The 23,974-nt window shown below is 35.8% G+C and overlaps 1 protein-coding gene across 4 annotated transcripts; it reads right to left on the minus strand.

Annotated features, from left to right (window-relative positions):
- Positions 1-4,414: 4,414 nt before the first annotated feature.
- LOC149842904 (Tetratricopeptide repeat (TPR)-like superfamily protein) lies at positions 4,415-11,581 on the minus strand. 4 transcript variants are annotated; one of them, XM_090001631.1, is made up of 3 exons: positions 11,462-11,581; positions 8,133-10,979; positions 4,415-4,887 (listed from the first exon to the last, which is right to left on the minus strand). In XM_090001631.1, exon 2 carries the CDS (start codon positions 10,912-10,914, stop codon positions 8,302-8,304), a length of 2,613 nt encoding a protein of 870 aa, XP_089857757.1. In that variant the 5' UTR covers positions 10,915-10,979; positions 11,462-11,581; the 3' UTR covers positions 4,415-4,887; positions 8,133-8,301. The 4 variants fall into 4 exon arrangements, with proteins under 4 accessions (XP_089857757.1, XP_089857756.1, XP_089857758.1 ...); XM_090001630.1 differs by lacking the exon at positions 11,462-11,581 and adding an exon at positions 5,007-5,116 and having other exon boundaries at positions 8,133-11,210; XM_090001632.1 differs by lacking the exon at positions 11,462-11,581 and having other exon boundaries at positions 8,133-10,560; positions 10,650-10,804.
- Positions 11,582-23,974: the final 12,393 nt, after the last annotated feature.

Genomic DNA, 23,974 nt, shown 5'->3' on the forward strand with positions numbered 1-23,974 from the left:
TTTCTTTATGTAGCCGATTTCATGTTTTGTCTTTTTCCTACATTTGAAATTATTTCTTTAAAGAAGGTAACTAGAGTCTTTTCAAAACATATTATATTTATTTTTCTTTATGTAGGCGATTTCATGTTTTGTCTTTTTCCTATATTTCTTTTCATGTTGTCTTGTATATGATGTAAGATACAATTATTACATTTTGAAATCATGTCAAAATACCTTTTTCATAAAGGGTTGTAAGAAGGTACAATTATTAGTTTTCAAAAAGGAGCTTTTTGAAACTATCGTATACTTTTATGATATAGTTTTTATGAATGAGTATGTAATATGCAATATGCATGTTCCTGAAGGTTCTGTTACATATGACTCTAAAGAAGAAAAAAATCTTCATCTTGAGGTAGCCGATCTCTTCAGTTGATCTTTAGGAATGCATGGTTCATCAAGCTTTTTCTTCAAGGAGTATGATTGCACTAGTTGTACTTGAACAGGAAGTCTCCATCCTTTTTGGGTGAGATATCCTTGCATCAAATACTCGTTAGATTTATGGCAAAACATATTCAATCATAATATAACATTTTTCAAGAGGACATATTATCATATCATATAAAATCAAATACGACAGTGTATCATATTATGTGACATCAAAACAGAGTTTCTCAACATCTCTCGTACGTTTGCTCTCAGAGACTACAGCGCCGACGATGTCTTTCGATTGGTGATGTTGCAACTCGGGTCAACTCTTCAACAGGTCAGGTGGCTCTCAATTCTAACTAGTTTGATGGGCCTCAAGAGATGCAGGAAGTTGTGCAGAGAATTTTGAGCCCTGAATGGGTTCCCCCTATGTAATGTAATTATGTATATAGTTTTTCTTGAATAAACAGTTAGGATCCGCCTAACCCCAAGTTTTTCCTCCGTCCAAAAAAAAAAGCCTATCCATGTGGCAGAATCAGATGATCCAATAACCAATTCCTATAAAATCAAGAAAGTAGAACACATATGGACATGTCAATTTTAAGAAAAAAAATCAGAAAACCCCATATGATGGTTGTAGGCACTGTGATGGCTGTAGGCACTGATCAGTGTAAGCAGCTAGGCAGCTACGACATACGTTTATGTACCAATGCAAGGAAGCAATAGTTACATTTCAGTTTCAAAAGGAAACTATCAAGGCGGCTACGAAACAGGCTTAACACCTTTTCAATATAATATGCTAAGACAACTTCAAAGAGTCAGCTTCTCGATCTCGAGAAATTTTCATTCCAAGTATTTTCTTTGCAGTTCCAAGACCCTTCATTGCAAACTCTTTCGATAGTTGTTGCTTCAATAAACTTTTGAATGCAATGAGCATATCATCTATGTATATATATAAAAGAACAATATATCAATCATCAAACCTCTTAAGGTAACAATAATGGTTCATCTGACATCTCATAAATTCGTAGTTACATACGAATCCATCAAACTTTTTATACTACTCTTTGAGAGCTTGCTTCAAGCTATACAAGTTTTTATTTAGCTTGCACACAAGTTCTTCCTTAGTACTATAAACCCTTCTGGCTACATCACGTAAATGTTTTCTTCTAGATCACTATGAAGAAAAACAATTTCACATCTAATTGCTCTAGATGTAAATTTTTAATTGCAATGATACTTAATACAAGCTTGATTATAGTCAATTTAACATCAGAAGAGAAAATCTTAATGTACTCAATACCTTTCTTATGTTGAAAACCTTTCACAACCAACCTAACCTTGTATCTCTTGTTGCTATCATATTCTTTCTTAATTTAATAGACCCATTTGTTATAAAGTGCCTTTTTACCCCTTGGCATCTAAGTTAGCACCCATGATTGATTTGCTTACAATGAGTCCATCTCTTCTTTCAAGGTTAACTTCAACTGAAGATGATCATTAACCTGCATTGCTTCACTAAAACATTATGGCTTACCACCATAAGTCAATATTAAGTAATGCAAAGAAGGAGAATATGGCTGAGTAGGTCTGGACACTCTAAATGATCTTCTCAGCTCTATCATAGGTGTGCTAAGTTATAATTACAACATAATGTTTTCAGGACTCTTCTGAACTCTACTTGCTACATCATACTCAGAGATCTCCAATTCAACCTGCTCACCCTTTCATGCATTGTCAGATTCCTCAATAGATCTATGTTTATACAAAATGTTTTCATTGAATATAACATCTCTCTTTATAATAATTTTTTTATGATCATCACAAAATCGATATTCGAACTCGTCAATACTATATCCAATGAAAACTTTCAAGTGTGACAAATTTACCTCATTGCCTGTCCACACCTTCTATGGTAGTTCAAAGTCCAAGGAAACAAAAGGTCCTCAGTTGATCAAGTAAGTTGTTGTGCTCATTGCTTCAACCCAAAACATTTTGAGCAATCCAACATGTATCCTCATGCTTCTAGCTTGTTCATTTAAGGTTTTGTTCATGCATTCATCAACTCCATTCTGTTGTAGTGTTCTTGGAACTGTCTTTCCCATACAAATCCCATTTACTGCGCAAAATTCTTTGAATTCTTTATTGTTATACTCATCCCATTATTAGACCTCAAATAGTTTATTTTTACCCCTAACTCATTCTTTACTCGACTTTTCTACTTTTAAAAAGTAGAAGACACATCAGATTTATTTTTTAGAAAATAAATCCATACCTTTCAAGTAAAGTCATCAATAAATGTTACACAATAGCGTGAGCTTCCAATGAACGGTACATGAGCAAGACCGCATAAATCTATATGCAGCTTTAACTTTTTTGTCTTTGGTGTTCTTTCAACCTTCGAGAAACTGATCATTTTTTATTTTTTGAAAATATAGTGCTCTCAAAGACCAACATCCACATACTTCAAGATGGATACCTTCTTCTTTGACGAAAGTAAGAAACAAGCATGAAAAAAGCAAAAGGAGAAAACAACTATGCACAAAAATAAGAATTTTACGTGATTCGACAAAAACTGCTTACGTCTATTACCGCACTGAGCTTTATTCTTTTATTGATTGAGATACACAAAATAGAAAATGATGCCTCCTTAAATATGAGGAGTCCACAAATTTTACATGGAGTCTACTAGCTTGGATATAATGAGTCTAAGGTAAAATTACATAACTACGCTCCAAAAAAAATTACCTCGGGATGCCCCAAACCCCCACCTTAGATCCGGTAGGAAACAAGCTCCACACTCCTCCAATAATATTGTGGACAATAAATCTCATTCTCTCAGCACAACCATCGAGGATGAGGCTGCCATCGATTTGCACAACCAATTTTCGAAAACTTGGTTGGAACACAGCCAAAATATGTAGCATATGCTCACTGATGCTGTTAACCGTTTGAATAGCCTGACATTCCGACAAGGAAGCATGATTCAAGCTAACTTGGCCAAAAGAGATGCACTGACATCAGCAAGACCGCTAAACTCACCCAGGTGACTTGAGTGGCAGCGAGCCTGAAGAGAAGTTGCTGACCTCTTTGCCTCAGGTTCCACTCCCAGTGGGTGTACGGGTGCCTTTAACTGGTGGGCGCTGTAAGGGCTTGGGGTGTTGGTGACCCCACCCAGGGCTTATTTAGTAGGGGGGCGGACCCATTAAGGGAGCCGGTTCTTGGCGAGGGTTCCCATCTTAAAAAAAAGAAAGAAAAAACACAGCAGAAAGACCACGTATGTCTAAGACTCCATCTTGCCTGGGTCTACACACTGCATCCCAAGAAATAATATTGGAAAAAAAAATTGTGAAACAAAACTTTTACTGAACGTATGTCATAAATTTGTTTTATTTTATTTTATTTTTGATTTTTGATTTTCAAAATTTGACTAAATGATGTAATGTTGATTTTGATAAGCCCAAGTCAGTTCGATTTTAAATCAAACCAGATGACTGTTACACCAGCAGGAAGAAAGAGTCGGCCAATTTAGTAAAATTTCCCCTCTTCCCATGATAATCGGCCTAGAATACAGATAGGGAATAGAGAAAGATGATGGATGTGGAGATTAATTCCCTAATTCAGCAAATTAGCCTACAAACAAAAAAAAATCAGAAATCACTGGTAATTATACATGGCAAAGTCAAAATTAGCAGAAGACAATGGGCATGGCAAGTTTTTCAAAATTTCCGAAAGAAGAATATGGAATTATTAATTTTTTTTTTCAAAGAAAAGTCAGTATTACAGATGAATTGATATTTTAGGATGATAGTGGCTGTCCTATATAACCTATCAATGCATGATACAACCAATCATCCAGTTGTGCCTTGGGAAGAACAAATGCAGTTGTTTGAAATTTATGTTGACCTAATACAACACGTAGCAACCGTGGCAAAAACATGACATTTCAAATTGTTGTTTTTTCTAAGATGAGCTGCCACATCTAAACATAAAGATAACAAAGGATCAATTTCAATAAGGAACTTCCAAGAATGCTGATTGAGAAGGTGGGAAGGCATGCTGAAACTGCAGGTATTTGTGCTTCTCTTTGGCTGGGCTCTTTGAGTTGTTGACGTCGGTAACCTTGAAGGATCACATGGTTGTGTGAATCAAACTTTATAGTGGTACCATTTTATGAATGAAAAGATGACGAGATAATTCCTTTTGGGCTGGTACAGTGGGCTGCAGTATTATATCATTCCAGCATGATCTCTCTCTCAACAAAATTGCCTCTTCAAAAATGCATTTCAAAGCTAAAATTCCCGCTTCTCCAAAATTCCTGATTCTTTGTTATGGAAAGAGCTTTAGTTCATGTTAGTGATAGCAAATCTCTCAAAATCCGTTGTATTGGACATTGCATATGAGCCCATGTTAGAGACTAATAAGAACTTGAAATTTAATATGCAACAGGGAAAGGAAGGCCTTCCAGATTCTCTGACCCCCCTGGTACAAAATTACGAGAAGTATCATCAGTCAAACATGCAGAGAAAATGAATATGACGGCTGTAATAAATTAATAACACTGCAGTTGTCTCTTGAGACGCTAGAGTTTAAAGACATACTGGCAGTTAACTGCTGTTGATTCTCTATCATTTACAGCATAAAGGGTGAACAAGATAAACTCAATTCATGCTCTTCATGATAATGTGTAGTCATGTACCATACGGACATGCTGCACCAAAGTAAACAACAAATAGTAATGTGATTAGGGTTTTCACTGACGTTAAACCATGTGAGTTCTTTAAGTTTGCTACCCAAAAATCTAAAATAGGCATATAACTGCATTCTCATGTTTCTCAACACAATAGGTTCAGAAAGCTACAAAATACCACACAACTCATTTTCATTGTTTCTACTGGATGGATAACCAACTCAGGTTATTCCCTGGAACATAGCTTTGCTTGCTTCCTAGGTGAGATGACAGAGCACCTAGGATGGCATTGAGTTCAATATCTAGTGTGCATATAACACCTAGGCACCAGAGATAGTACATGGTGTCGTATCCAAAGAGTGCTGCAGGTCTACGGATAATATGTTTTTTTAACCAAGTTCTTCCACCACATGTTTAGCTGGCTAGTTCATCTTTGGGTCTTGGATGCAGTCAGATCCTTTTTCACTCTTTGAACAAATCCAGTTTGTGTTTTGCCTATGCTTTTAAGTACCGGATCTAACCAAGATGAGATCTGATCCAGGTGATAACTCATACCAACTTGTTGACAACTTTATATGATCTACTAATGGCACGAGGAAAATATAAAGTGTTATGTTCTTGGGCCCATGGGTAGGTCTGGGTTCAAGCTATTGGCCGGTTGGGTTTGAGATAGGGTTAACATGTTCAAGTTTAGTTTGGGTTTTAACAGAGTTTAGTAAAAAATCCCATTTTCACAATTCATAGCAGATAAAATGGTGAAAATTTAGGAGAGACTTTGAGACACGTTAGGCAAGCTTGGACAAAATTTTTAGGATTTTGAGAATAGTGGTTTGGGAGATAAAAATTTTGGAAGTTCTAGGATTTTCTGAGGACAGGGTTCTGTTTGGATTCTGACAGACCCTAAGAGATTAATTTATTCTTTTCAGAATACCAATCAGAAAATAATAAAAAATTCACGGTAGGCTTGGGATAGGCTAGGTAAGGTTCGGCTAAAATTTGACGTTCAAGGACTTTAAGGTCAGAGAGATAAAAGTAAGGGAACACAGAAAACGAGTTTGGGTTTGGACTGCGATTTGATAAAAACAGGTTACAGTGCTAGATTTATTTATCCTCATTGAGAATGAGTTTTGATTCGATTTTTAGTGGGTAGACTAAGGACAAGTAGGTTAATGCATGGTTAAATTTGCAGGCTTGGACTAGGTCAAGTTTAGGAAAAACGTTATGATGAAATTGAGTCAAATTCTGCAATTCTCAGTAACAGAATGCTAGACCTGAGGCTGGGTTTAACGGGTTTAGGGAGTCTAAAACCGGGCTCAGAGTTAAGACTTGGACTTAGTTGACTTACCAAAGTTTTGAGGGGTTGGCTAGGGGATCTTCTAAGGGTCCACAGTTGGGAGATGGTCCAGGAAAGTCGACTCGGCTGACGTGGGTTGATTCCAAGGAAAGAAGTGAGGAAGGCCTAGGGCAGAGAGAGAGAGAGAGAGAGAGAGAGAGAGAGAGAGAGAGATTTTTGGGAGAGAGAGTGAGAAACATATAAGTTCATTCAACTAATTTCATATATCTATCACAAGGTGGCTACAAGCCCTTTATATAGACCTTAGATAAAGCATTTAACACACAAAAAATTACAAGAAATCATTAAAGAAATTGTAAAATCCAAAGAGTCCCCTAGATAGAACCTACTAGGGCCTTAGGTAACACCCAAAACCCCTTCATAAACCCACTTGCACATCCATCTAGGGCATTCAAGAGGGGAGGTCGACTTCCCTAGGTAGGGCCCACCTAGCTGGCTGGCTCTTGATTGCTTATTGAATCTGGGCCTGTCCAAACAAGTCTGATTCCTTGGTCCGTCCCGTCCAATATTGAATTGGATCAGGGCCCCAAATGCGGAATGATGTGATGCCCCAAATCAAATGTCTCTCTTGGTCGAGGATGTTGCAAATATTGACGTGGCACCTTAGGGGTGGGTCCCACTGCAAGATGGAACTTGGATCTGGATCCGTAGGAAATGGGTCATCATCAATTGCTTGAACCACGAAGCTTGGATTCGGGTCTTCGACATTTGGCTCTATAATAATGCTTGGGTCCACCCAAATCACTTGGTATAACGGATTTGGATATGAGTACGCCATACTTGGATCGATTTGGGCCAATGAGTGCGGATCGGGGTCTTCTAAACTAGGATCCGCTATCAAAAAGATAAAAAAAAACTATAAACATAAATGGTAAAAATGCTCAATGATCAAAATGTGGCTCACTGTCCTAGCTTAGTGGCTTGTGCCCCACCCACACATGCCCTAGCATATGAAAAGATCACCATTGCCTATATCATCATGCAGCTAGCTAGCCATTAATTTTTGGATTATGATACCAATATTCATCTCAATCTTAACGATCTTAAGGACAACAAAATATGGCTTGCATGGAATATGACAACTAGTGTTTTGGTGGTCAATCGATAGCAAAGTCAAAGATCTAGTGGCTAAAGAGGATAGTAAAACCTTCTTAAAAAGCCACCAATTTTTCCTATGATGTTTCTGACAAGATAAAATGAAAAAAGAAAAAAGAAAAGAAAAAATCAAAACCAAGTGAAGAGGTTTTATTACCATTTCTTGCTAACGATAAATCGTTTGATGGATAAGAGGATTAAGTTAGAATGGTCAAGGAATCATATGAAGGATTCCTTCTGTTCCCCTTTCAGTGAATGGATAAAGAAACATGGGCCAGTGTAAACTCCCACACAAGTTCCCCAAGGGTTTGATATAGGAAAGACACCCTTTTCCAGTCCGAAGTCTGAAAGATAAATGTAAAACTAAACACAAATAAGAAGATATTAGGTAGCTATATGTATCCAAAGGAACATTTCTTCACCACCTCTAACAATATTTTAATATGACAGACAAAATAATGAGCATCTAGGAAAACAGCCCTCTCTGGCCTTTATGCCCTTTATGCTTTGTCATAAACGGATATCAGACAGCAAGGGCATGCATCACATAAACAAATACAATCAAGCAAAAACACACTGCAAGCATACCTGCCAAATAGTTCATCCAGTTGCAGCAGCATGCCAGAAAGCAAGCCCATCAATATCTTAGGCTGAACAGAGTTGCAAATAGACAAACATCTGATTGGCGGTGAAACATCCCAAAAACATCAAAACTATGCCAAAATCAATACGTGGTACCACCAGATTTTTATTTAAGTTACAAAGATTTCGCAGCATGTTGAGATTTTGCCACCTCCTTTAATACAGCCCCAACAATGGCTGCCTGTTCCAGGTTGTCAGCCTTATGCAGTGCATCTAAAAGAATGATGCAGCTCTTTACACTTACATTACAGCCTTTCTGTCGCATTTCTTCAAATACCCTGTACGCATCCATTGCTCTGTTGGCATTACTTAAGCCAGTTATAAGTACATTATAACAAGTAGCATCAGGTAAGCCACCCTTTGCTTTGAATCTCTGAAACAACTCATTAGCCTCTACTACGTTTCCTGCCCTTGCAAGCCCAGAAATCATTGTTGTGTAGGTAATAAGACTTGGAGCATGGCCCTGCTTCTGCATCTCTTGCCAAAAGACAAATGCCTTATTAAATTTCCGTACCCGACAGAGACCATTTATGAGAATGCTGTAGGTGTGAGCATTGGGACTGCAGTTCAAGTCTTTCATGGACTGAAAACAAACAAGAGCTTCACTGATTTCTTCTGCCTTTACTAATGCATCCAGCAGGCAGTTCCATGTATAAACATTTGGAACCAGATCCTTCTGCATCATTTCTTCCATGATCAAATAAGCTTCATCTATCCTCCCGACTTTCCCAAATCCATCTATTAGGCTACTATACACAACAACATTAAGTGGCACTCCTTTTGCTTTAGCTTCTTCAAAAAGCATGTATGCTTCATCTAGTCTGTCGATCTTGGCAAGCCCATCAATAACAGATCCATACGTAACCACTGTGGGAGAGTGCCCATTAGCCGTCATCTCTTCAAGAAGCTGATAGGCCTTGTTTACCTTTCCAGACTTACAGAAGCCATCAATAACTGTGTTGTAAGCTAGGGTATCTAAAACACATCCCTGTTCTTTCATAGCATAAAACAACTCATAAGTTTCTCGTGCATGACCAGCTTTTATAAGACCATGAATAAGTATAGAGTAGCTCCTCACATCAGGAACAAGGCCCTTTTCTTTTATTTCTTCAAAAACCGCACGACCTTTTTCAGTTTCACCTGCCTTAAAAACACAATCCATATAAATATTAAAAAGTGTGAGGTCTGGGGGGCAACCTCTGCGCATCATTTCCTTAAAAATCTTATGTCCGTCATCCTTTCTTCCACATTTGAAGAAGTTTCTAATAAGTGAAGTATAAACGACAGCATTTGGAACCTGACCTGAATCTAGCATCCTCTCAAACAGTCTGTATGATTCATCAACCCTGCCTTTTCTCCCCAAACCATCTATAAGAGAGCAAAATGTGATTGAATTGGGCATACATCCCCGTTGTTCCATGCAGTTAAAGATTCCCAAAGCTTCATCAAGCTTTTGAGCTTTACACAACCTATCGACCATGATGTTTACAGTCATTATATTGGGGAACAAACCTGCAGCTTCCATGGTATCCCTAACTTTATATGCCATCTCCATTTCCCCTGTCCTGCACAGCATCTCAATAATAATATTGTAGGTTGCAAGATTGGGTTCTGCATCCTTCTTCATCTCCTCAAAAAGTTTACAAGCCTCAACAACTTTGCCCCTTCTCCCTAAACAAGTAAGGATAGAATTATAAGCAATGACATTAGGTATACAACCTTTCTCTCTTTGCCTCTCGAGTAACCTATAAGCATCCTCAAACTTGCCAGCAGAGCCATAACCCATAATCATGGTGGTGTATGCATATGCACATGGTACTTTCCTGTTGAGTTCCATCTGCTCAAAGAGTTCAACAGCTTCGTCCAACCGTTGTGCCTTGCAAAGGACACCAATCATACTCGAGTATGTCACGTCATCAGGCATGATATCTTGAGCCCTCATCTCATGGAAAAATTTCCAAGCCATATCAACTTTTCCAACCTTACCAAAGCAGTCTATGCAAACGTTGTACAGAACAATGTCTGCATCAAAATTATTGCTCTTCATTTCATCCAACAAAGAGAGAGCTGCATCAAGTCTACCTTCCTTTGCAAATATACGAATCATGGTAGTAAACAAATGCACACCGACTTCATAACCTATTTCCTGCATCTGATGGAACATTGTCAATGCAAGATCAGGCTCATGAGCATCAGCAAGAGCCCCAATCAGAGTAGTGTATGCTGAAAAAGCTGGTCGGAACCTGAATCTTCGCATGGTATTTATAAAATCAGCAGCTCTTGTAAGTAGCTTCGATTTGATCATACTTGTAACCAATTCAATACATGCACTGTTAGTTGGTCCATATCCAGCAAGGCTCATTTCCTCAAGAATCTGCTCCAAATTATCATAATTTCTACTGTTAGCTATAATCATGAGAAGCACATTATATGTTTCAGGTGGATGCGGTTGACTAATCTTACGTTCTGCCCATCGGAAATAACGTACGGCCAGTCGCACATCCTTTTGGCTCTTCAATACACCAACGACACATTCCGGTTGAGATTCGTGATCTATTGCAGAAAGAGCATCCTCTGTTTCAGAAGTCCAGGTGCCCTTCTCCAAAATCCGACAAACTCGATCTACACCAGACTCCCCACCTCTCTCATTTTCCACAGAATAATTTCTCTGCATACTGTGTGGCATTAAGCTACACCTAGCAGCCAGTCGAACAGGTCCTCTAGGCATGAACGAGAATCCCCGGAACAGAGGAAAAATTCTTGAACTCTTGCAATTGGAACGAAAGATTATCTCTGCAAGCATGTTTGGAACATACATGAGCATCTCAATACATGTTAGAAACACTCAAAATCTTCACAATTATCATTATGAAATTCAATGTATACAGAAAAAGGACCAGAAAAGCAATTTTGGTGTAAGAGGTATTTAGGCATCACGACAGAGTAATTCATTACATATCATCCAAAACTCAAATTTCCGTGATGGTGGATTACAAAATTAACAAACAACACAACCACATTAAAATTTTGAGATTGAAACACAAACTTGATCAAGATAATGGATTTCCCAACATCTATCAGTTTATAACCGGAAAATAACAAAATAGAAACTTTATTCATGTCGGTGTAGGCGAATCCGCTCACTGCGGGATCTTTTCAGAGCAATAAAAGAAAAATCCCCAAAATCCCAATTTGGAATCACAAAAACTCGTTTTGATGGCATATCCACAAAAAATAAAAGCAGAACAGCCATAGGGCTGTTAAGGAGTCCCGACCATTTATCTAATTCACCATCGAAGAGGGCAAGCCGTGGATCTAATCTAACGGACGTCTCTGTCTCCGTCGGGGGGCGGGTGTGTTCCGCGCCAATCAAATATCTGATAAGCAAAACCAATAACAAATACTAAAGTTTCGTGACTAAATCGATGACGCCCAATTCACAATGACGATTTCCAGACCACAAAAGAATCCACAACACCTTGGCCTCCACAATCCACGAATCAACGAAATTGAAGAACACTAAACCCTAATCAAATCATGAAAAAAGCGGGAAAATCCCAATTCTGAAAACCGAAGAACCCTGAAACAACAGAATAGAAGAAAAGCAGAATCAAAACCACAAGAAATCGCACTCACCTCGCCCCATTGTGGTTGAGGGATCGAGAGAGAGACAGGAGAGAGAGAAACCCTACAACGGTATGAATGGATCTTGGTTCGGGTCCTTGCATCACCTGATCGAAACTCATCGAATTTGATGCTAAACGGGTCGGGTTTGGACAGCATGACCGGTTCTTTTTTTTTTAGACAGAGAAAGCTGGGGTTAGGCAGACCCCTACCAGTTATACAACCATACCATTTGGGGTTGGAACTTGAAACGTCCCAACACAAGGTGACGTGCACTAACTGCTCCTGCCAGACAATCTGAGCCCCCGTTGGTACCTGGCCCACCTCAGAAACCCTTGCCCAAGAAGAGGAAAACCTGGTGTGGGGGGCCATGATCACCCCGTCTTATGTGGCCCACCTCTGAAAGCTACAGCCCACCAATGGGGTTTAATTTAGGGTCTTCAACTCAACACCTTCACAACTACCTCACTGGCCACACATAATTGGAGTGGACAACATGATCGGCTTCTTTTATACAGCTGAGAAATTCAACCAAAAGGACTGTCTGGTGTGCCTGCAAGATGAAGTAGGCTGCAAATGGAATGGATATAGTCAAATATCCAATTCGAGTTTGACATGTTTTTTACTGATATGAATTATTTAAGTAAGATCCAAATGTACATTCTTATCGAATTCAGATATATTCAATCGAATTACTTCAAGCTTTGGGTTGGATTTGAATCAACATTTTAAGTCGGATCATGAGTTGATCCAATTCAAAATCTGGCCCATTTACATTTTGGTTACATGCAAATATCTTGTTTTTGTTCTATTTCTTCTAGATACAATATTACCACGCATATTTTGGATTCAGATTCAATTTTACATCTTCAATTCCAATACAGAGCCAGATTCAAATTTAGATTTACTGTTTACAATTATATTTTGGATTCATATTTTGATCTAGTAAGATCTAACCTTAGTCTGACCCATTTGCAACCCTAACTTGAATAGTAGGTGTAACGTCTCTAAAAATTCTAACCTTTTAAAACTTTTTCCAAAAAACTTGAAATTTTGAGAAAATTTAAAAATTTTATTTGTTATAAAGTTTTACATGACTCCCATTCAATCGTTCAAAATACTGGACGACCCACCTGAGTGTAAGCGCGAGCGTATATTAGCTTCCTAGTATTAGATATAGTAAGCAACCATCCGTAGATACAACCCAATTGAGGTTATTACTCTAAGATAAATCACATATAAAAATACAAAGTTAAGACTGTTGAGGAGTTACGTAAAAGTTGAGATTTGCAATCATACTTTAATTATTGCATCAAAGGAAGGACATCCATGAGTTTATGTCATTCCAAAATATTTACATGTCATTGAAATGGTAAGATCCAAAACAAAAGTTTAATGTTTATAAGTCTGAAAAAAAATAAAGTCTGGATCCTCATAGGGATCGTAATGGGTAAGAGTTTTTTTTTAGTATGCAACAATCTGTCATTCACTCTAATCTTCAAAGATGATATCTGTAATGTGGTAAGGCATTAACAATGTGCTTGTAGGAAACCTAAAACCAAACTTGAAGATTACAAATCAAGTTTGTAATGGTACAACCAAAGTATGATTTTCATCATTTATTAAAATGAGGGTCAAAGAAATTCACAATCATTTAATAACCATGCCATTCATTTGCATCAATGAATAAACATTCAAGCTATTAACATATAATCACATCAATTTAGTAGGTCAATTCTCATTTATCATGTATAGCGTGAAATACACACACATGCTTTTCAAAATAAGTCAGGACATAGAGTTCTTCTCAAACATAATATATGTATTTATAAAGTTGCATATGACAAACATGTCAAAATTTCATTAGACCATTCAAATGTATTTCATATGTGTATACTTAGACATAGAAGTCTATGAAAAATTAAGGCATTCAAATTCTTTTCTCAAACAAGGATAAACATGTTCATCTCATGACTATAACGTGCATTCTTACACTTATGTAAACATTAGGTTCATTCTTGGGACAATTTATGCATTTTTGCATTTTTATCATATGGAAAATAAGCCATTTCTCTTAATATTTTTTGTGTGTCTCATATACACAGGCACCTCATGTGCATATCTATAAAGTCCATGACTTGAATTATCAGGTCAATAAGATGACCCTATACATGTCTTTTTCATTTACATGTATGCTCATATATAATGACATATGTAAACAATAGAAATTATATATGTCTACTTCTATATATTTATGCACATGATAATTATGATTCTACGAATCTTATATAATGTTTCTCTTGATTATTTAAAACTCATCTAGTATAATATAGGATATAGCCGCCTTAAAACAATCATAGGAGTATTATTATTCTATGTATTTTATTTTTTCCTCTATGGCTCAACGGAGTCTATCTCAGATGATCAATTCTGCAATGCAGTGATTGGGAGATTGACATAGAGTCCTTATACTGACCTATATATGCGTACACTGCCTGAGCTAAAAACAAAGGTCTTCTCTTACTATGCAGAGTTTTTGGCCCTACCCTATGAATCTTCGGGTAGGGTTGTCCTTATAACCTTCATGGGGCAGGGATGAGGCATACATAGTCTTTCAACATCATAATACCCCACGAGGTTTGTGTTACGACAATGAAGTCGTACATGATACTTCAAGTACAAGGTTTTGATGATGAGCAAGTGAAATCAACTGCATTTCAGCTAAGGCAATGAAGACATTGAAGATATCGATGAAGAATCTTTGAAGACTAGTGTGCAAATGTTAAATTCATTAAAAGTCATAGATTCTTGTAAGAGCCTTACTTAGAGTACATATTTAGGTTGCATTTCACCTAAAAAGTCTTTAGAAAAATATTTCTAAAAGAACCCTTCATGAAAATCTTTTTAGAAAACTCTTTTCTTAAATTTTTGTGTTTATTAGTCGACCAATAGACTCACCAATCGACTAATCCTTTCGTGCCATATTTTCTAAAAAGTCATTTTTGTCAAATTAGTCGACCGAAGGTTTTATCAGTCGACTGGATAAAATGTCTGTTTTCTGGAAATTTTAGCAGCAGTCGACTAATGACTTTATCAGTCGACTGAACAGAACATGTGTTTTCTGAAAATTTAGCAGCAGTCGACTAATGCTTTTATCAGTCGATCGGACAAAATGTATGTTTTTCAGAAGATTTTAGCAGCAGTCGACTGAAAAGTTTTTCAGTCTACTGATGATATTATCAGTCGACTAATTTTATCTCTAGTCGACTAAGTTTCAAAACTTCAAATTTTCAAACGGCTCGATAAACAGATCAGTTGACCGACGATAACTGTCAGTCTACTAATAACTAATTATTAGTTTACTAACTACTGTCTCAGTCGACTAATTTTGCCATTTTTCCTGAAACTTTAAAAAGGCGTGTCTTTTTATTTTTCAAACATTTTGATCTTTCAAAATGGACTGTTTTGACACCCTTTCATACCCTCAACGTATGAAAACTTTCAACTATAAATATGAGTGCATTTTACACTCAAAAGTACTGCAATTCAATCAATTTGAATCAATTACTTTTTGCTTTTCACTCATATTCATTTTCTCACTCACGTGATATTTTTCACTTCAGTTTTTCACTCAAATTCCTTTGAGAGATAGTGAATTCGTGAGTAGAGTATTTCAACAACCTCAAAAGCCAATTGCATCTCATTTGCATTCAAAAGAAGGGCTCATAGGTTGTATTGTAAGTTGTTACTTATTTCAATTTTCTGTAAAAGGAAGGACTCCTTGGTTTAAAGGAGTTGTTTGCTTTCAGTAGGTGTGTTACTAAAAGTGGGACCAGATTTGGTCTGTATGATCTTGTAGTTACACAAGGTTGATAGTGGAAATCTCAAGAGGGTTTTGCTTGGGGACTGGATGTAGGTCGGGAAAGACCGAACCATGATAAATTATTGTGTTCTTTGTGTGTTTGCTTTTCAAATTGCAAAATTCGTCAATATTTCGCAGACAATTTTTAAAAGCACTATTCACCCCCCCTCTAGTGCTCGTTGCCTCGATCCTACTGCACTTTCATTTGGTATCAAAGCAGGTTTGCTATTATTTTGATTTGATCATCATCTAGCATGACAACTACAACATCTCAGCACAAAGAAGAATGCTCCTCTGTTCGTCCTCCTCTCTTTGACGGAACAAACTATGGATACTGGAAAGTGAGAATGACAATATTCTTGCAATCCATGGATCTCGATATTTGGAGAGTTGTTTCAGATAAATACCAAACTCCATCAACTGATTTCAGCCGATGGACCAATGAAGAAAAAAACACTACTTCACTTAATGTCAAGGCAATGAATGCATTGTATTGTGCCATTGACAAGGTAGAGTTCAATCGCATTTCTCAATGCTCTACAGTAAATAAAATATGACATACTCTTCTCGTGACTCACGAAGGTACGTCAAAGGTAAAGGAATCTAAAATTGCTTCTTTAGTTCATAAATTTGAATTATTTAAATTGAAGCAAAATGAATCTATATCGGACATGGTAACAAGAATGACCGATATAACTAACACTCTGAAATCCCTTGAAAAAGAATATTCACAAGTGGATTTAGTCAAAAAGATCCTAAGGTGTTTAACTCTTGAACAAGAGAGAAAAACCACTGCTATTGAAGAGGCAAATGATTTAAACACTCTCACTCTTGAAGATTTGGTTGGTAACCTAATGGCATATGAAGTCCAACTTCAAGACAGACAAGAAGAAGAACCCAAGAAGAAATCTCTTGCTTTTAAGGTTACTTATGACTCTGAAAATTCAGAAGAAGATGAAGATGAAAATATTGCCCTCATTACAAGACAATTCATAAGATTCATCAAAAAGGGAAGATTTCAAAGAAAGGTAAAGAAAGCGGATTCTTCTAATCCCAATGAAGTCAAGTACTTTAATTGCAAAAAGGCAGGACATATCAAGAAAGATTATCCTCTTCTCAAAATCAAGCCCAAGGACCAATTCAAGAAGAAAAAGGCATTTCAAGCATGTTGGGATGATAGTGACTCCTCTTTCGATGAAGAATCAAATGAAGAAGTCGTCAACATGTGTTTTGTAGCACAAGAAGATTCGGTAAGTCAATTTGACTATGATGATTTATTAGAAGCATTCAATGATTTATATGCCAAATTTAAGAGTCTAAGTTCTAAAAACAAAGAGTTAAAAACTGAAAATTCAACTCTTGACTCTCAAAACAAAGTGTTACTTCAAGAGATAGAAGATCTCAAGAAGGAAAACTCTTGTCAAACATTTGAGATAAAAGAAATTTGAATTAGAACCAATCTCTTACAAAAAGAAATAACTAGTCTAAAAGAAAAATCAAATGATCTTTTTTCTATAGTGACCAAATTCACAAATGGTCAAGAGAATCTAGAAAGACTTCTTGGTTCTAAAAAATGCTCGGTTAATAAAACCGGATTGGGATATAGCTTCTTTGATACTCAAAATAGACCAAACTATGTGGTGAAGAATCAAAGACAATATTCTCAACCATTTGTTCAAAGAACTAAATTTTTTAGTTATAATAGAAATGCATCTAATCATGGCACTTATAATGCTTATAAGCCTAGACATGATTACTCTAGAAATGCTAAATCTTTTTATAAAAAGAATATTTTTTATCAAAGAAAACCAAAATCCAAATGGATATGGTTTTCTAAGACTAACTCTCATGGACCCAAAAATAGAAGGGGTCAAATGCTTTGTCTTCTAATTTTGTTGTAGGTACACAAAATAAGGAGCAAATGGATATTGGACAGCGGTTGTTCCAAACATATGACTGAAAGGCCGGAGTTATTTTCCACCCTCCAAAATAAGGATGGAGGAACCGTCACCTTTGGTGACAATAACAAGGGAAAAGTAATAGGTATTGGTAATATTGGTAATCCAAAATTTTTCTTGATAGAAAATGTTCTTTTAGTAGATGGTTTAATGCAGAATTTATTATCTATTAGTCAATTATGTGATAAAGGTTTTCATGTTTCTTTTAAACATGATTTATGCTTAATTTCTGATTTTCAATCTAAAAAGATCATTTTTAAAAGTAAAAGAAGGAACAATGTGTATGAACTTTATCTAGATGAGTTACCCTTTTTTAATGAAAAATGTCTTATTGTTTCAAATGAAATTCAATGGTTATGGCACAAGATACTTGGACATGTTAACTTTAAAATTATTTTCAAGTTATCCAAGAATGATCTTGTTAGAGGCCTACCTAAAATACCATATAAGAAAGATCACTTATGTGATGCTTGCCAAAGGGGTAAACAAATCAAGAGTTCTTTTAAAGCAAAAGATATAGTTTCAACAAAACGTCCTCTTGAACTTTTACATTTAGATCTATTTGGACCATCTAGAATTCAAAGTTTGAATGGTAGCAAGTATGCTTTTGTTATAGCAGATGATTATTCTCGATTTACATGGGTGATTTTTCTAAAAAGCAAAAATGATGCTTTTTCTGAATTTTCCAAACTTTGTAGAAGAATTACAAATGAAAAATCTACATCTATTATTAAAATTCGTAGTGATCATGGTGGTGAATTTGAAAATGAATCTTTTCTAAAGTATTGTGATTTACATGGTATATCTCACAACTTTGCTTTTCCTAGAGAGGCTCCACAAAATGAAGTTGTTGAAAGAAAGAATAGAACTTTGCAAGAATGTGCTAGAACCATGCTTTAAGATAAAAATTTACCAAAATACTTTTGGGCTGAAGCAATAAATACAACATGTTATGTTTTAAACCGTGTTTTTATTCGACCAATTTTACATAAAATATGTTTTGAATTGTATTATGATCATATACCAAAGATCTCATATTTCAAATTTTTTGGTAGTAAATGCTTCTTGTTAAATACCAAAGATAATCTTGATAAATTTGATTCAAAATCAGATGAATCAATATTTCTTGGATATTCTTCTAGAAGTAAAGCTTATTGTGTTTTTAATAAAAGAACATCTTGCATTGAAGAATCATTACATATTGCATTTGATGAGAATTGTGAACAGGTTATACCTCTAAGTGAAGGAGAAGAAGTAATACTTCAAGAAGAACCTTTGATAGAGAGTACTTCTCAAAATAATGTTCCTCTTCAACCAGTTTGGAAAGAAGTTTCTAATCATCCACATGAACAAGTTATTGGAGAAATAAAGAGTGGTGTCCAAACTAGAAGGCAATTAGAAAAATATATTGCAAATGTTGCTTTCATATCTAAAATAGAACCAAAGAATATCAATGAGGCTTGTGATGATGAATTTTGGCTTTTTGCCATGTCTGAAGAACTTAACCAATTTACTAGGAATGATGTTTGGGATCTAGTTGATAGACCAAAGAATCATCCAGTAATTGGAACAAGATGGGTCTTCCGAAATAAGCTTGATGAAAATGGTGAAGTCATTCGAAACAAAGCAAGGCTAGTAGCACAAGGCTATAATCAAGAAGAAGGCATAGATTTTGATGAAACCTATGCACCAGTGGCTCGATTAGAGTCAATTCGAATGATGTTTGTTTTTGCTAGTTACATGAACTTTAAGTTATATCAAATTGATGTTAAGAGTGCATTCTTAAATGGACACATCAATGAAGAAGTTTATGTAGAGCAACCTCTAGGCTTTGAAAATGAGAAATATCCAGAAAAAGTCTACAAATTAAAAAGGGCTTTGTACGGACTTAAACAAGCACCAAGAGCGTGATATGAAAGACTGAAATTTTCTAGAAAAATCTGGTTTTTCCATTGGTCGGGTAGACTCCACTTTATTTATTAAAAATCTTAATTCAGATATTCTTATTGTGCAAATTTATGTTGATGACATAATATTTGGTTCTACTAATGATTCTCTTTGTAAAGAATTTGCTAAAGCTATGCAGGAAGAGTTTGAAATGAGCTTGATGGGTGAATTAAACTACTTCTTTGGACTTCAAATAAAGCAAACTGAAGAAGGAATCTTCATCAATCAGGCTAAGTATACAAAAGAACTTCTCAAGAGATTTGGGATGGACTCATCGAAATCAAGAAGAAATCTTATAAGTACAACTACTTCTCTTGATAAAGATGAAAATGGTAAAAATATAGATACTAAGCTCTATAGAGGTATGATCAGATCTCTATTATACTTAACTGCTAGTCGACCTGATATAATGTTTAGTGTTTGTATGTGTGCAAGATTTAAAGCTAATCCAAAGGAATCTCATTTAACTGCAGTAAAACAAATTCTTCGATATTTGAAAGATACTTCAGATTTTGGTTTGTTTTACCCAAAATCACCTTCCTTTAATTTAGTTTCATATAGTGATGCAGATTTTGCAGGAAGTAAATCTGATCGCAAGAGTACTAGCAGAACTTGTCATTTCTTAGGAAATTCCTTAGTCTCTTGGTTTAGTAAAAAGCAAAATTCAGTGTCACTCTCAACAACTAAAGCAGAATATATAACAACTAGTTTAGCGTGTTCACAAGTACTATGGATGAAACATATCTTAAAAGATTTTGGTTTGAATTACTCCACAACAACTATTTATTGTGATAACACTAGTGCTATAAATCTTTCGAAAAATCCTGTTCAGCACTCAAGAACTAAGCATATTAAAGTTAGACATCATTTCTTAAGAGATCATGTGTTAAAAGGAGACATTTCGTTAAATTTTATTTTCACTAATGAACAACATGCTGATGTCTCCACTAAACCACTTAAAAATGAAGATTTTATGAGAATTAGGAGAGAACTAGGCATTTGCTCATTTTTGGATTTATAAAAATGCTGATTTTTGAACAAAATCTCAAAATCACACCATATTAGTCGACCGATAAAATTTTAGTCGACTGATGCTTTAAATTTTTTTTTTAGAATGAGTCATATCATATTAGTCGACCTATAAATTTCTAGTCGACTGATGTTTTTAAATTTTTAGAAAGAGACACATTATTAGTCGACCGATAAAATTTTAGTCGACTAATTTTTTTTTTTAATTTTAACTGAAGGGACCCGATACCCCTTGGATTTTTTTACCCGATTTTTTTTAAGGGCATCGTTTCATTTTTTTTGCACTTTTTCGTTTTTCTTAAAAAACGAAACCCTTTGAAAAACGAAACCCTCTCTCTCTCTCCTCTCTCTCTTCTGAAAAACCCTCGGAGTGTCGTTTGAACCTCTCATCGCTGGAATCCTCTGGCCGTGACAGGGAGACGCCAGAATCCTCTTGCAGTGACCGACGCATCTTCAGATCTCGCCGGAATCCTCTGGCCGTGCTCAGTGCATCTTCAGTTCTCGGAATCTCCTTGTGGCAGCCTTCTCACCCGCCGTTAGCCACCGTATCCTACTCTATTTCTGTTGCACGATGCACGACAACATCTTCCTTCTGCCGGACGTCATTTGGAAGCCGACATCATTCTCTGCAACTAATTTTTTTAGGTGAATCTGTTTTAACCATGCCTCGTTCGAAGACTGCATCTGCAAAAGGTTTAGGTTCTCCTCCTCCTACACCCTCTTCAAGACATGGATTTTCTCTCAGATTACTCCAAAATCCTCTTTTTTATGATACTTTTGGATCGATTTCTGCACTACCTATTTTACCAGGCCGAAATGTACTGTTTCACCTGTTTTCTCGTTATAAAATAAGAGAATTATTTCCAAGAATTTCACATCTTTTTGATGCCTGTGCAGACACCCTTCATTATTCTTTTCTGATTCACTTGTTTTACACAAATTTACAAATTGATCATGAAACTGGAGTTCTTTCCTCTCTTGTTCGTGATGTTGAAATTGAGTTTGATTCTAAACTACTTGGAGAAATCCTAGAAATTCCACCTTCAGACACTCTTTTCAATACTGTTGAACTAAATGATAAAAGAATTTTTGAACAAATTCTTCTTCTCGGTGCACCTCATTGTCCTCCTTTCAAAAATACTAATCTTCAAACTCGTGCACACATTGTTGGACGAATCCTTGCCCACAATGTTCTACCTAAAACTGGTTCTTTTGATTACTATTCCACAGATCTCTCTACGACTCTTTATGTTTTATTTGGAAATATTTCTATAAATTGGGCCAATGTGTATTTTACTAATTTGTGGGAACAAAAACCATTTCTTCCTTATGGATGTCTTCTAACTCATATTTTCAGACATTTCAAAGTTCCCTTAACTAATGAAAAATATATTAAGCAAAAAGAGTTCTTTGATCAAACTATTTTTAAATGAACGAAAATCAAATATCTGCCTCCTTTAAACCTTGATCAAACTGAACCATCTGATCCTACTGAACCATCAATTTCTGAACCATCACCATCTTCTGCGACACCTTCATCTCAAGCAAAACGAAAGAAATTTTCTACAAGTCAAGACAATGATGAAGTTATGCAACGACTGGAAGCTTTGGAGCTGCATCAACACACTTTTCGTGAAGATGTGACTCAACAACTTTCTTCGATTCAGAAAGATATTACTGCAATAAAGGACTTGCTCAACTCACTTTTTTGATCTTTGTTTTCTGTCTTTACTAAACTTTGATACTTTATGGGTTGTAATATTTTAAACATGTATTTACATTTTGCTTATGCTATTTCTGCCCTTACTCTTTTTTATTATGACAAAGGGGGAGAAAAAGATAGAATTTGGTAGACACATGCATGGAAATTGCAGAAGACCTTGCATGAGAAATGCGAAATTAAGAAAAAGAAAGTATTGAAAATTACATTTATGATTTTTTTTTTAAATGCATGAAGTAATGATGAATGAAAATGCAAACCAATCAATATGTGATATATGTGCTTTGAATGTGCTAACTTTTAATGTTTTGTAGCATATTGATAGGAGGAGTAAAATCTCCATCTATGCATCTAAATGCTTAATCTTTGATTAAGTTTGTCATCATCAAAAAGGGGGAGATTGTTACGACAATGAAGCCGTACATGATACTTCAAGTACAAGGTTTTGATGATGAGCAAGTGAAATCAACTGCATTTCAGCTAAGGCAATGAAGACATTAAAGATATCGATGAAGAATCTTTGAAGACTAGTGTGCAAATGTTAAATTCATTAAAAGTCTTAGATTTTTGTAAGAGCCTTACTTAGAGTGCATATTTAGGTTGCATTTCACCTAAAAAGTCTTTAGAAATTTTTTTCTAAAAGAACCCTTCATGAAAATCTTTTTAGAAAACTCTTTTCTTAAATTTTCGTGTTTATTAGTCGACCAATAAACTCATCAGTCGACTAATCCTTTCGCGTCATATTTTCTAAAAAGTCATTTTTGTCAAATTAGTCGACCGAAGGTTTTATCAGTCGACTGGACAGAATGTCTGTTTTCTGGAAATTTTAGCAATAATCGACTAATGATTTTATCAGTCGACTGGACAAAACATGTGTTTTCTGGAAATTTAGCAGCAGTCGACTGATGCATTTATCAGTCGACCGGACAGAATGTATGTTTTTCAGAAGATTTTAGCAGCAGTCGACTGAAAGGTTTTTCAGTCTACTGATGATATTATTAGTCGACTAATTTTATCTCTAGTCGACTAAGTTTCAAAACTTCAGATTTTCAAACGGCTCGATAAACAAATTAGTCTACCGACGATAACTGTCAGTCTACTAATAACTAATTATTAGTCGACTAACTACTGTTTCAGTCAATTAATTTTGCCGTTTTTCCTGAAACTTTAAAAAGCCGTGTCTTTTCATTTTTCAAACATTTTGATTGTTCAAAATGGACTCTTTTGACACCCTTTCATACCCTAAATGTATGAAAACTTTCAACTATAAATATGAGTGCATTTTACACTCAAAGGTACTGCAATTCAATCAATTTGAATCAATTACTCTTTGCTTTTCACTCATATTCATTTTCTCACTCACGTGATATTTTTTACTTCAGTTTTTCACTGAAATTCCTTTGAGAGATAGTGAATTCGTGAGTAGAGTATTTCAACAACCTCAAAAGCCAATTGCATCTCATTTGCATTCAAAATAAGGGTTATAGGTTGTATTGTAAGTTGTTACTTATTTCAATTTTCTGTAAAAGGAAGAACTCCTTGGTTTAAAGGAGTTGTTTGCTTTCAGTAGGTGTGTTACTGAAAGTGGGACCATATTTGGTCTGTATGATCTTGTAGTTACACAAGGTTGATAGTGGAAATCTCAAGC

This window comes from Nuphar pumila, chromosome 3 (assembly GCF_984573655.1).
Source record: "Nuphar pumila chromosome 3, dmNupPumi1.hap1.1, whole genome shotgun sequence".
NCBI classification, from domain to species: domain Eukaryota; kingdom Viridiplantae; phylum Streptophyta; class Magnoliopsida; order Nymphaeales; family Nymphaeaceae; genus Nuphar; species Nuphar pumila.